This window comes from Danio rerio, chromosome 18, assembly GCF_049306965.1.
Source record: "Danio rerio strain Tuebingen ecotype United States chromosome 18, GRCz12tu, whole genome shotgun sequence".
Taxonomy (NCBI): Eukaryota; Metazoa; Chordata; class Actinopteri; order Cypriniformes; family Danionidae; genus Danio; species Danio rerio.
In genome coordinates this window covers 37,693,168-37,708,946 of record NC_133193.1, presented here as the reverse complement: position 1 = coordinate 37,708,946, position 15,779 = coordinate 37,693,168, and the positions used below count along the sequence as shown (strand labels likewise).

The window sequence follows — 15,779 nt, the reverse complement described above, 5'->3', positions numbered from 1 at the left end:
GATTCTAGCCTTTTGTACTCATTCACCTCTCAGTGACACACGCACGCACACACTTGCTGGAATTTGGCAGCTTTGTGGAACGTGCAACAGGCAGAAGAAGGGCGGTTCCAAACGTCTGCGCGCACACACCCCACAGGGTGAGTGAGAGGTTAACTCACCCTACGGCACCCAAATCATCTGCTAACCAAAACTATGCTGAGCGACGCATAACAAGTACGCTTGTGTTATTGTCAGTGCATTAAATCATTTGCATAAAGATGTTTGAACCAAACAAACGCCTGCAAATATACTCTTAACATATATGTGCAAACATGCAAATCACAACTAGGTTGGTTTGTAAAAACTGAAACATAGATTTGGCTATCTTGATGTAAACACACGACAGAATTTGAAAGAAATTTCACAGGCAAAAAAAAAAACACCAATTGTCTTTTGAGGCAGCTCACACAGAAGTCCATTTAAAAGCATGCTGATTCTGATTGCTGACACTGCAAATTTGCATTACTTGAACATAATTTGAGTTCAGATCACCATTTACTCAGTCTTTACTTGTTTCAAACCTTCATTACTTTCTTTCTTCTGTTAAACACTTGATATTCTGAAGAATGCTGAAAACCTGTTACCATTGACACACATATATATATATATATATATATATATATATATATATATATATATATATATATATATATATGATGAAGTCAGAATTATTAGCCCCCCTGTTTATTTTTCTTTTCTGCAATTTCTGTTTAACGGAGAGTTTTTTAACATATTTATAAACATAATAGTTTTAATAACTCATTTCTAATAACTGACTTACTTTATCTTTGCCATACAGCTTAAAGTGACATTTAAAGGCTTAACTAGGTTAATTAGGTTAACTAGGCAGGTTAGGGTAATAATGCAAGTTATTTTATAGTGATTGTTTTTTCTGTAGACTATCAAATAATATATAGCTTAAAGGGGGTAATAATTTTGTCTTTAAAATGGCGTTTAAAAAATTAAAAACTGCTTTTTATTTTAGCCGAAATAGAACAAATAAAACTTTCTCCAGAAGAAAAAATATTATCAGACATACTGTGAAAATGTCCTTGCTCTGTTCCATTTGGAAAATGTTTGAAAAAGAAATAAAAGTCAAAGAGAGGCTAACAATTCTTAATTCAACTGTATATATATATATATATATATATATATATATATATATATATATATATATATATATATATATATATATATATATATATATATATATATATATTAGAGCTGCACAATTAATGGAAAAAAGATCGCGATCTCGATTCGACCCCCTAGACGATCTTAATCCAGCATTTCTACTATTCTGTCAATCATATTTTCAAGTTCAGGAGAGAAGAAAAGGCGGCCGCACAAGTCTTTTCATTGTTTCACACATGTTGCTCAGTGACATGGACAACTCCAAATGATGTTGAGTGAGTCACATACTGTATTTATAAGGTAAAATTTAACTAAAAATGTCATTTTTGTCTTCATAAAATGTTTTCGCAGGCGAGAAATCACTCGTGACGTGAGCTGCTGACCATGAGCTGTTATCACAGAGAGGGCGCACGCCACTAATAATAGACGCACGCGCGTCTACTTGAAGTGAATAGAAACTGCATGCACTGTTAACAGATAATACTGTTGTAAATAATATTCAGTTTGTGGTACAAAGTGATCGTTTAAGAGCCGCGCGCGAAGTATGCGCAAGCACTTAGCAGTCAAAATGTAATTGAAAGTGTGCACATCTTTAAAATAATCATATCGTAATTTAGAGTTCTGATTACGACAAGCATTTGATATGTTATTTCTTTTATAACGAACAGAGTTGTGCATGAAAATAAATATTTACAATGTCAGTATAACTACTCTAGCCTTTAATGTTGAATATAATCTGATAATGACAAATTTTTACAGGCAAATATGTCAAACATAATATTTCAACATCAGAATTAATATAAGTAGAATAGAACTAATAATAGAAACCAGTAGACCTACACATAATATTATTATTGATGTTTTGCCGTATGTTTGTTTTTACCATACCTTTATTTTACATCTGTAGAATCGTGAGAAAATTGTGATCTTTATTTTAAGCCAGAAATTTGCGATTCTCATTTTAGCCAGAATCGTGCAGCTCTAATATATATATATATATATATATATATATATATATATATATATATATATATATATATATATATATATATATATATATATATATATATATATATATAAACTGTTTATATACAGTATATATATACACAGTATATATATATATATATTACAGTTATACAGTTGAATTTCGGTCATGAGATCGTAGCATTTAAAAGAAACTCTAGACGCATGCACTTGATCACTGTTACTCTGATGAAGGCAGCTCTCTGTCGAAATTTTTAAAGATTAGTTATATGAATAAAGGTTTTTTAATATTTTTTTCACATCTTTTGAGTGTCTGATTTTTCTGTTCATCTGATTCAGGACTGATTTTTGTTGGTCTATGTCCGAGTTTCTGAACGAATTATAACTATTTAATCTATATTAATTTATCTCTCTCTCTCTCTCTCTCTCTCTCTCTCTCTCTCTCTATATATATATATATATATATATATATATATATATATATATATATATATATATATATATATATATACACATACATTATTTTTATTATAATTATTATTATTATTACTTAATTTGGGCTTTAATTTATTACAGCTAAGATTTGAAAAAAAAGAATAAATGAATAAATAAATAAATGAATAAATAAATAAATAAATAACAACAGTTAAATGTTGTTAAAGCTATAATCGTACATGAATGAATGAATGAATGGTTTGTTCAATGTGCAAACAACAATCTAATTTTCCTAAAGCTTTTTGCTATCCTCATGATCTTGCCCCCAGGCCTATATTGGTCCTGCCTTCAGTGAACACATTCCTCTCTCCAAGCTCTGATAGCAAATGTCTCACATCCTCTATTATCATTAGAGTACAATTATCTCAGCACAGCGGGTACAGTGTGCCCTACATCTCAAAGCCACTGACATGCACCCACAGCGGCCAAGGCAGAGTGTGTTCTTATTTTAATTTCAGACCGTGACAAGATATATAATGACTGTCATGCTCAGCGTGTCAGCGATCTGCCCGAATCTTCTCCAAATTTCTCAGAACAAACATACACAAACACACACACACACACACACACACACACACACACACACACACACACACACACACACACACACACACACACACACACACACACACACACACACACACACACAGACAAACACATCCCAAATTCCGCTAAATAAATGCACATTCCATTACCCGACACAGATCAGAAAGGAACAAAAGTTTTCTAAAGCAGGACAGAGATTGCAACAATGCTTGTTTTGTGTGTGTGTATGTGTTTAATTACCTGCGTCAGCACTGATGCAACTCTGCTGTATCAGTGCTTTGCTGTTGTCCCAAGTCTCCAGGAAGTGAGTTAACTGGTTCTTTACAGTCGTCATCTCCCCTCGAGAAAACTGCAGCAGAGCCAGAGTCTTCCTGAGAAGCCTCTGCTGCTGCACAGACTTGGATCTGATACAAACACAAACAAAAAAGGATTATTCAGTATGCACTCGTTAGAACTCGTTAGTATTTCTTTGCCGCACTTTATTTTAATGTACAGTTCATGTTATTAGCAAATCATTAACAAACTATTAACTAAGACTTTTAGCTCAATAAACTAATAATTAGCTGCTTATTAATATTAAGTAATGCAGTAGGTATTGAGAAGGATTAGGGATGTAAAATAAGATCATACTTCATAAGTGCTAATAAACAGTTCATATCTTATTTATATGCAGGTGATAAGAAGTAGCCAGTATTAAACAGTGTGAATTGCTACTTAAAGTGTTAGACGTTTCTACACTGCTTTAGAGCATTTTAGATCAGCCGACTCCATGTACTACATAAATCCAATGGGTCAGCTGTCTCACAATGCAACCTCAGTCTAAAGAAGGACGCAATACAAAACAGTTTTAAGAGAAATACATTTAAAGAGGAACCAAGAAGTAACTGTAAAAGAACAAGTGATTAGACAAGACAAACATTAGGCAAAAAGATTTTTGAGTTTTGAAGAGAGAAGAAATTGAAAGAAATAAGATGAGATAATAAATGAATGTAACTATATAGTAATATTTAGAAGAAAAAAAAGGAGACTAAAATGGATGTAACTCAGATGAGAAAAGATGAGATGTAGGATGTGAAATCACTTCCATTTGATTGTAAACTATAAGATATAACGAATAAATGCACTCAAATTGACCCAGATATCAAAGTAATTCATGAGAATTAACTGAGATGATACATCCAAAAAATGATTTTGAGATATTGAGCTTTAAAGTGTTTGCATTCCATAGCAAACAGTATGTGTGTAACATTTTTTTTAAAGTCTTAAAATGTAAACAATTTATAAAAAAAAAATTAAAAATCCCATAATGTAAATAAGTTCTCATTTAATAAGAATATGTGAATATCTCAATTTTGACAAAAATGTAAGATAAAACCTTATAATTCTAACGCCCCATTCACACAGGGCTTCAGCGTCAATGATTGACAGAGGGTGTGTCTGAAGTTGGGGCTGACGCGATCATCATAGCAGCGTCAGCCAATGACATTAGTCAGCTATAGGCCACTGTCTGAGCTGATGTATTTGCATACAGCAATCTGATTGGCTGACGCTTCTGTCGGCCCTTGAAAAGTTGAGCAAGTTCCAACTTTTGCAGCAAGCAACGCCTCTGAAGTGACGCCGACGGATCCACAATGCAGTTCGGCAACGTCTTACCTCACCTATTCTAAGTAAATGGGAAGCGTTGAAGCTATGTTCAACAAGAAACATGTTTATCTAAGAAACATCTTTATCTCTAAAGCGCATGGCGCAAAAGCATTAAGGGCATGTCCGAATCCAATTTTGCTATTTTAAGGACCGAATAAACATGCCACACAGCGCCATGCATTTTAGAATTCTAAACATAGGTTTCTATCAGGGTACACACACCAGTGCTGCAAGTTGGCAGCTGTTCACGGCCCCAGTCATGACTAAGGACACTGTTCATATTTCTGCCACGCCACAGAGAGCCATCTGATTAGTTTAATTTTAATAAGCATACGAATGTGTGCGTCTGATGTGCGTTACTTTCAACTGTCATACGATGTGTGACGCCCTTCAGAGTCAGTTGCATTGAGCCATGGTGCATTTGCTATATATTTGCCAGACTTTGTGAGTGGAAAAACTGAATGGACAAACTGAATGCTTCACTAGCGAGAAAACAGTAAACAGACCATCTGCAGCGAGGATAAAGAATTAGCCTCCACCAATCAGCTTATTTACTTTCTTTTTACTTTTACTCTTCACTTTTCTTTACTTTTGCTAAAAAGCACTCCACTTAAGACATCCTTTAGCCTAAATATTTAATTTAGTTTGTTAAGCACAAAGATTCAAAGTTTCAAAACTATTTCTAAATTCAGTTCTAATTTCCAGCAAATTTCTAACTAAACAATAATAACGAGTTATATCCAAACACACATCGTATTCTAATGCCCCATTGTGATGCATACATCTCCAAAACTTGACAGGTGGACAAATCTAAACTTGTTTTTATTAAAAACAAATATGAATATGCATATAATATATAATCTTGCCAATAATAACAACATTATAATTTAAAATGCAAATTGTCATGAATAAACTGAGAAAAGCCCCCCGGACATAAAGAAGGCATGGAGGTAGTGTTTTTTATAATTATGTAAAAAAAAAAAAAAGTTTTTCTAACATTTTAATCCTTTATGTTTTTTTTGTTTTTTTTTTTCATATGTAAAGATATTTGTGTATTGCGGTAAATCATATGTGTATTAACCATTTGAACCTGCATAGGCACATAACTAACGCTTTCTGCACTGGACTTTAGACCAGCTTTTACTTGGTCGGTGACGCAGTCTATTTCAACACACCACCTTTTTAGACCGACACACCCATGAGTCCACAAAGTAGCGCAAATGGATTTGTTATTTAAACAGTGTAGCTTAAAACGTGAAAAACTAGGGTTGCGCTTGACTGAAAATAGCAACAAATTGCACCAAACACATCTTGAGTGTATGATATTGTCAAAATCGCAAGCGATCTAATCCTTACAGATCGCTGGTAAACACAGATCACACATAACTACAAATCTGCCATTATATGGACTACAAGTTCCAGTCATGCACCATACACACTCACACCGGTTCCTGATCCTGACTGATTGCTCACACACACAGCCGGAGGATTGTCAAAGACTGATTACTAGGACTTTATATTCAGCCAAACACACACATCTGGGCTGAGTGTTGTTGTTATAGGGTCATTGTGAACATTTCCCCTGCCTTGCAATGACTTGTTTTTGACCCTCGACTTGTTTGTTTGTTTACATTGACTGCTGCGTGCTTGTACAGACCATTCGCCTGTTATTTGACTACGACTACGTATGATTACGGATTTCCTGTGTACATCTGCTCGCCCCTGTGTTGACTGTTGCCTGCATGACCATTCTCTGATCAGTAAACCTGCGTTTGGATTCGCACCTCCCTTGTCAGTGTCCACATCACATAACAGATATTGCCCATTTACTTTTTGGCTGAAATACAACTTTATATAATGATAATAATAATAATAATAATAATAATTGCTTATATTTATAAAGCGCTTTTCTTAAAGTGCAATGGGAGGATCTCTGCATCCACCACTAGTGTGCAACATTCACCTGGATGACGCGACGGCAGCCATATTGCTTCAGACCGCACACCACACACCAGCTGATTGGTGTCAAGGAGACCATATATTATATGGGTATGGTTAGGAGGCCATGATGGACAGAGGCCAATGGGCAAATTTGGCCAGAATGCAAGGGTTACCCCCACTCTTTTTCGAAGGACATCCTGGGATTTTTAATGATCACAGAGAGTCAGGACCTCGGTTTAACATCTCATCCAAAAGATGGATATCTAGCAATCTTTTTGAATAATAAAAAAATATATTATTTTTTAAACTCTGGCTGTGAGAAAAAAATGAGGAAATACATTATTAAAAAAGAGACATACATAAAAGCATACATAAGCTAAATGTTTATTTTGATGAGAAGTGACTAGACAGGAAGAGACAAGATTCTAAAATATCAGGAAATAAGACAATAAAGGACTTTGAGTTAGATAATAAGTAATTTTTTTACATGAATTAGTTGGCACAATCTAGACTGATTACAAAAAAATCATTGTTGATTCAACGCTCAATCATTGGCGTGTTGTTTGCCTGAGTTTTGATCCACTAAACCGAATCAAGTCCTCGAACACAAAGCTCTAAATAGTCAAGAACACAGACGTAAGCCTAGATAAACAAAGTTTACACTTCACGCGTGGGTGGGATATTTGTACTCCTGTTCAGTTTAAGCTGTGTCTCATTTGTTATGAGTTCACATTTTTACATAATCCATGAGCGAGTTGAAGGTAAACACATTTGGTAAGCAGCTGTTTATACAGTAAACGGTGATGTTCTGAAGGACAGGATTAGATGAACATGCTCCTGCTCAACCTCCTTTTAGTACATCATTCATTTTCTATGGGATGATCTGTGTCTCTTTGGGTTTGGCCTCTTGTAGTTTGTGGCTGGGTGTCAGCACCGGCAGTGTTCAGCAAAGGGATTTAATGAGGTTTGCACAGTGTCGATACGACTGTTCTGCTGCTGCCCTCTCATTCCCACCAGCATTACATCATCATCATGAGACAGCAGCAGATAAGAGTTGCCAGAAGTCTCAATGTGGATAAACAGGACGCCAACTCCACACACACACACACACACACACACACACACACATGTATGAAATCTCACAGCGACCACACAGCATATGCGTATCCATCCCCCAATCCTAGCCTGTCACCACGTAAACAAACATACACAAGCACACACTCATCCACTTGTCTAGAAGTCATGGCAACGGGTAAACATGGCAGTGTAGGGGTGAGACATGGAGACAGACAGACAGTAAAAGAGAGAGAGCAATAGAGCGACACAGTGGGAGAGAATCTCAGGAATTAATTTTTCATAACAAGGAACCAACACTGGAAAAGGGGGAAAACTGGGTGATGACAGAGGAGTGGAGAAAAGAAGATTAGAAAAGAATTGCCATTAAAAAGACAAAATGAAAAAGACGGCAGGAAGGGACGAATGATTAAAGAATAGGAAATTAAACAAGATCAGAAGATGGGAGATAAAACATGGTGAGATGAAACAAAGGGATGAAATGTGGGGACAAAAGATGAGAGCAAAACATGGTGTCAAAGAAGACAGGAAATAGTTAGATCTTCACACTGTGCTCAAAGAGTTAGTTCAGCACAAAATGAAAATGCTGTTATTTGTAAATGCACAACCTCATGACATTTCAATCTCCCGAGATCTTTGTTCATCTTTAAAACACAAATTAAGATTTAAAAAATTCAATGAAATACTGATTCAAAGTCCTAAATCATTGACCAAACAGCCCATGTGTGTTTAATTGGAACAGTGTGAAAATATAAGAACAATTTTGTGCACACATTAAACAAAAATAACAACTTTTTTCAAGAGCTTCTTTTCCTCAGTGTCAGTATAGTATGGATGTGCATTCTCAAGCACTGTGCACTTATGTACAGTCTAAAAAGCAATTACTGGCAGCTCAACCCTAACCCATAATTTTAACCTCAACTCTAAATATATATATATATATATATATATATATATATATATATATATATATATATATATATATATATATAAATGTTCATACGTTTAAAAAATCTAAATATTAAAAACTTTCAAGGATTTAAGATGCTGACGACTGTTAAATGAATCATAACAGGCTTATGAAAAGGGTTTATTACATAAGAATTAATTAATCATTCTTATTTTTTTAATGAATGAGGTGTTAGTTTTTGTTAGATTATTCAATAAAGTTTAATTTTGTATAAAGAAAGGTGCCTGTGCATAGTTATGAATCTAATGTCTTACAGTTAAATCCTGCTACCCTACTTAAATATAAATGGGTTTTAATTTTGATAGAAATAGCCGTAATTAAAGTAAACTGTCGGTTTGAATGATTGATGAATGATTTGTTTGTTCGGATTTAAAGAGTCGATTCTTTTATAGCCCAATTCAAATGGATCTTCTTCTTCCCTTTGAGCTAATTCGCTACAACAGTGTTTATCCTACTATGTTGTGCCAGACACGTGCTGTGTGAATGATGAAATGTTAGAATGTTACAGCTCAATATACTTAGTGAACAATAGCCAATCACAAGCATCAAATTCATCTGCCTCGGGCTGCCACAAAAGCATTGTGTATTGTATATTAGCAGTTGATTTAGCATTTGAAGGGAAATATGTCAAACTGCTGAAAGACAAAACTGACTGACAATAAGATAATATTTCAAGGTTTAGGATTTTACAGTGTGAATCATCATACTCTGGATTAAATGTTAACCCCAGGTAGGAGTGTGAAACATGAATCAAAATATTGTTAAGTGTGAAAAGCCCTAGAGAGGATCTGGAAAGAGAAGATAGGAAATGACACAAGACAAGATAATGAGATGAGAAGAGGCAATTAAAAATATTGATAGGAGACTACGAGTGGAACGAGAGAATAAAAGATGACGTAAGCTGAGAAAAAGAGATCAAATATGAAGAGGCAAGATGAAAAGAGAAGTAAAGAAAGAAGAGGTGAAAAGAAAAGGTGAAATGTAGAGATGAGGTGATATAAGATGAGACGTGGTCACTAAAGAACAGAGAACAGATAATAGGGGGAAAGACAAGAAGAGATGAGAGATAAGACAAGATAAGAACCTCACCAATAAACCTAACAGACAAGCACAAGCAACATCTATGTGTCTCTCCTGCAAGTACATCTGGCTGTGTTGGTTTAACCGGACTGCAGTGCAATGACTGACCCCATTCTGATTGACCTTTCATGCTCCCCCCCCATTCCTGTCCTCTCTTACTTTCTCATTTGGCTCTCTGTGTTTGAAGTGTTTCTGGAGTGTGTCTGGACAGCACATGGTCTGTTTTTGATGTTTGCGTCTGGCCAGCTGCTTTCAGCTTTCTCAGCATGTCCGCTTTTACATCCATGACTTCATCATAAATGTCTTGATAAATTGCCTCTCGTATCATCAGCATCATAATCATCGTCAGCACTATCAGCATTTTAGGGCTCTTCACCTCGCTTAAGGGTGATCGTGGATCAAATAGTTTACATTTCCTGTCTCATTCGCTGTCCTTCCCTGTCTCCTTCTCTGAAGCGCTGGGGCGTAGTCTATAATCAGGCTATAAACCTTTTGACCGAACAGACTGCTAGACCTCACGCTACAGTGAGTTCGCACTACACACGCACATGCCCCATATGTGGAGCACGCACACTTCACTCCAAAAAAATAAATATGCACACACACACACACACACATGAGACATGAAAAGGGGCCTTGAAAGAACTGCTAACATTACTGCTTGGGGGTTAAGGAGGGAAGACATCTCCAAATTACACTCTTCCTTTTTTTCCCTTGCTCTGATGATTGAGGCAGTTCAAAGATGTGAAATCTACTTCACATCTTTGTGAAGAGGAGAATAAAGTGTATTTCAGCATACTCATTTTCACCAACCGTTAGGGGAAAGACTTGCTTCACAATGGCATTTTTATATTTTCTGATGAAATCCTTGTCATTGCAAAAAAGCTGCAGCCACAATGCAATGGTGTAGGACTGATGCAAAATCGGATTTCTAGAATATGATTATTTTTGTAGCCCAGAGAATTCAGGATAGCTATGAGTACTTTTTCCCTCCACAAGATGAATAAAATATATTTTAAAAAGTAACTGCAACTCACAAACCTGCCACTGATTTTTTTCCCAATTCTCAGAGCTTATTTAACTAAAATACATTAAAATTGTTTTGGTCACAATTTATTTTGATGGTCTGTTTGTTGAATTTAAGTTATAGGCCAGGCAAACTTTATTTATAGAGCACAATTTTATACAACCGTAGTTGATCCAAAGTGCTTTACAATGAGATAAAATATTCAAGAAAAATAAAACTCGTATTAAAAATGTTAGAAAAGGAAATATATGTATACATGTAATAATAAAACACAGTATAGAAATTACATGTATGAGTCACTCAAAGGCAAGGGAGTAAAAATACGTCTTCAAGTTAGATTTAAAAGTATCCAGGGATGGAGAAATCCTGATGTTCAATGGGTGACTGTTTCATAGCCTTGGGGCTGCAACACAGAAAGCTCAATCACCTTTTGATTTGCAGCGAGACTGAGGGATCGACAAAAGAAACTGATCATGGGACCTTAATGGTCTACAAGCTGTATATGGCCTAATAAGTTCACTGACATAGGCCAGGGCAGAATTGTGCAAAGCTTTATATGTAAAAAGTAAGATTTTAAAATCAACTCTGAATTTTATAGGAAGCCAGTGCAATGAGGACAGGAGAATATGATCTCTTTTCTTAGTTCCTGTTATCAATCTGGTGGCTGCATTTTTGACCAACTGTAACCGAGAGAGTGATGACTGTGTGATGCACTTACATGCTTGTCAAACTGCAAAAGTGAATCAAAAATTACTCTGAGATTTTTGGATTGACTGTGCAGATTACTACTTAGAAATCCTAGCTGAGTTTTAATTGAATCGTTGGTATTAGCCGGACCCAATAAGAGCACTTCTGTTTTGTTTTCATTTAGTTGCAGAGAGTTATTGGTCATCCAAGTCTTAATGTCGATTGGGCCTGAGAAAAGGTGTTCTAATGATAAATCTTTTCCTAGTTTAATAGGAAAATATAGTTAGAGGTCGTCAGCATAGCAGTGGCAGAGTTATGAGTTATAAGTAGACTGTTAGGTTGGTGGTTAGGGTTGGGGTTAGGGTTAGTGTAAGTTGACATGTACATGCAAAGTTTCTTATAGTCAGTTAAATGTCTGTTGAAGGAGCATATAAACAGATATTAGGCAGACCGTCTACAAATACTCAAATGGACCATCAAAATGAAGTGTTACCATTTTTTTTAAATGGTAAAAGTTGTATTTTTTTTTTTGTCTGTCTGTCTTTTTGGCAGATGAATCACTAGTTTAGGGAGGCAGAGAGAGTTCATGGTATATTTGTTGTATTTTTAATGGAATCCAAAATAGATGCTGACAATTTTCTGAGAGTCCAGCATGTCACATGAATCCCACGCGAGGGCAAACAAAATCCCTATTAATCATGTGATTGGAACGGGACAGGAAAAAATGTGATCGAGAGTGGGCGGGAGCATAACAACCCATACAAACAAACAAAGCACACATGCACATGGACACTGTCTCAATCGCCAGCAATCTAGCTCATGCAGGTGAAGAACTACAAATCTGCCAGCAAAAGAACTACATATCCCGTCATGCACCACTCACATACCTGGCCAAGATCCCTATGACTGTAAACAGTATTGTGAACATTACGACATGTTTTTCTTGCCTTGTCGGTTTTGATTCTTGCTTTGTTTTGTTTGTTTATTTACGTTGTATGCTGGGAGGGGGCAAAGAACAGCAGGACTTGCTGGCAACGGGGCTTGCTGCTCATTCCACTGTAGGAGTCCATCTATTAGCCCAATGACGAAACTAACAGCATGGTTGAAGGTTTAATGCATGTAAGCCTTTTCTAGTGCTTCTGAAAATAATTTTATTATTTATTAGAATTTATTTATATTAGTTTTTTAGCTCCGAATTCAATCTGACTCCAATTATAATGATCCTAAAATTTAGATTGTATTTCTAATTTTTAAGAACGGATCACATTCATCATTTATGATTTAATTTAGAGTTTTGATATTTTCTAAGGTCCGAAATTCTAATTGTACGTTCATTAGGGACCAACATCGCTCAGAGTTCCACGCCCCGGGTTTGCGCATCTTTTCACGGACAATATGTCGACACTCTGAAAATAGTCAGAGGATGCAGGATTAACTATATTTGAATAAGCTGGTCGCATTAACGCTTACCTAGTCTTAAAAAACAGATCCTTAGCCAAGCCCATACAACTTGCTACTTCCAGTGGTTAAATGATTAAAAGGTCTACATGTTATAGGCTCTCTATGGCTACGTATAATCAAATGTGCCTATTAATCAATTAAATTATGCCATACATAAAGGTAATGAAGACTCCTCTAATCTACTGGATACAAGGAATTCGCAAAACTCCAGAATTAATCAAAACTTAACATTTTATTTGTCAAGTAAAATTGTATTCTGCCAATTACATAATAAATCATCAGGAAGCCAATTCAGAGATGAGACTAACAATATAACATCCATTAATCAAAGATAAATCAAAGATTTATAGATGCATACTTAACCAGAGAAGTACATTGCAGCATAAGTCTCAGAGATGCTGCAACGGGGTGTCTTTTTACAAGATCTCCCCCCTACCTAAAGCACATCTTACCTTATATACTCAAGTCAAAACAAACAGCCATAAATTCAAGACAATAGAAGTGTCACGGAAACCCTGGCCTGATGAATTTGAGGACTCAACCATCTCTCAGGAGGGAGAGCATCTTATCAAGATCTTAAAGAAGTCAAAAACCAAATCAACATATACCAGTGAAATATTACTGTAAAATTAAGACCACTTTACCAATCACACAGAGACATTTAAAATGATACCAAACATGAGCAATATAGTGCTGCAAAATACACCATAGTAAAACTTTGAACATTTTATGTGAAATGTGCTCAAATCAGAAGGTAACAATAAGGGTCAAGAAGGGGGGTTTAGGTGGAAGGAGAAGGGTGACTTCTTCGTATTACCCCCTGCTGTAGTGTAGCTCTGTTTCTCCAGCCTGTGTTTGCATTGTCAACAGTGATTTGAATAGAACAGTGGAACAGTTGGTTTCTTCATCACTTCTCAGATTAGAAAATGCATTGGAACATTGCATCTTGTCTTATGAAATTCCATAACAGTTCTCAGGGTCTGATATTTTGGATCCTTACACCACCACCACACAGTCACTACTTAAAATGGCAGCCAAAAACTACAAGCTCTTGAAATGGCTGCCACCAACCTGCAAACATACAAGATGGGTGCCTCCAGTCCTCCAGCTTGCAAAATGGCCGCCTCCAGCCCTCCAGTTTACAAGATGGTAAGCGCCAATCTGCCATTGGCATTAGAAGATGATATCCTGTTCCAAGTATAGTCCTGCCATAGTTCTGGTTGTTGTTTTTGTTCCTGATATACCATCATCTGAGTCACAAAAATGGCCACCACCACCTAAGTTGCCAGAGCTGCTGCCACCACCAGAGCTGTTATTGCCAGAGCTGACACCGCCACCTCCAGAGCTGCTAGATCCTCTGCTAGAGCTGCCAGATCCTCCAGAGCTGCTAGAGCCGCCACCAGTGCTGCCAGAGCCGACGCCACCAAAACTCTCTGAATCCCTTGAATGACGGGTGCCAGATCCCTTTGAGGTCCTCAAATGGCAGGCACCAGATCCCACTTAATCTTTCAAATGGCCAGAGCAACCACATGAGTCCCATGAAAAGCCAGAGGCACCACCTAAGTCCCACGAAAGGCCAGAGCCAACATCTGAGTTCCACAAATGTCTGCCAGAGCCGTGTGACTTCCCAGAGCCGCCAGAGCCATGTGACTTCTCAGTGCTTTCTGAACCAAAGCCTCCTGATCCACTAGGGTTTGATGAATTGCAAGTGCCTCTTAAACCAGAACCTCCTCACCCACTGGGGTTGATGGAACTGCCAGTGCCTTCTTAACCAAGGTCTTCTGACCGACTAGAGTTAAATAAACTGCTGGTGCCTCCTGATCCACTGGGGTTGGATGAACTGCCAGTGTCTCCTGAACCCAAGCCTCCTGACCCACTGTGGTCATATGAACTCCTAGTGCCCCTTAAACCTAAGCCTCCTGACCCACTGGGGTTAGCTTAACTGCCAGTGTTTCCTGAACCAGAGCCTCCTGGCCTACTGTGGGTGTATGACCCGCCTGTGCCAACTTCAACTCCACACTCCAGGCCCTTCGCAGCTCCACGCTCCAGGCCCTCTACAGCTCCATGCTCCAGACCTTCAGCAACTCCACACTCCAGACCCTCTGTAGCTCTATGCTCCAGGATGGGGGTGGGGGCACTGTCACAGTCACCAGTGATCAAGCCAATGCAGATTGCTAGCCAATTTAGCTTATGCAAGTCACCTGTACTGCAAGTCTTTTGGACTGTGAGGGAAACTGGAGCACCTGGAGGAAACCCACACAAACACAGGGAGAACATGTAAACTCCACACAGAAATGCCAAATGACCAAGCCAGGGCTCAAACCAGTGACCTTCTTGCTGAGAGGCAATTGTGCTGCCCACTGCACCACCGTGACATCCAATTATTACTATTATTATTATTATTATTATTATTATTATTATTATTATTATTATTAACAGTAATAGTAATAAAAGCAATAATAACTGGGGCAGTATTTCAATTTCAAACTACATACAATAAGAAAGCATTTATTACAATTTTAATAAAAAGTGTGACAACTATTTTTTTTTACACATTTATAAAATTTCACCTTGGTGAACAGAACAATTTTCTTTAAAAAAAAGAAAAAAAAACATTAAAAAAAACTGACCCCAAACTGTTGACAGGTAGTGTATATACTATAAAATCTTGCAGTTAAATATATATTTAAGCTTGCA

At 36.8% G+C, this 15,779-nt stretch overlaps 1 protein-coding gene across 2 annotated transcripts in view; it reads right to left on the bottom strand.

Moving 5' to 3' along the window:
- Nucleotides 1-15,779, bottom strand: part of lekr1 (Leucine-, glutamate- and lysine-rich protein 1) — a 268,183-nt gene that overhangs the window by 143,175 nt on the left and 109,229 nt on the right. For both annotated transcript variants that reach the window (XM_073929990.1, XM_073929991.1), the window contains exon 5: nucleotides 3,439-3,602. In XM_073929990.1, coding sequence (XP_073786091.1) covers nucleotides 3,439-3,602 — 164 coding nt within the window. The remainder of the gene's footprint in view (nucleotides 1-3,438; nucleotides 3,603-15,779) is intronic.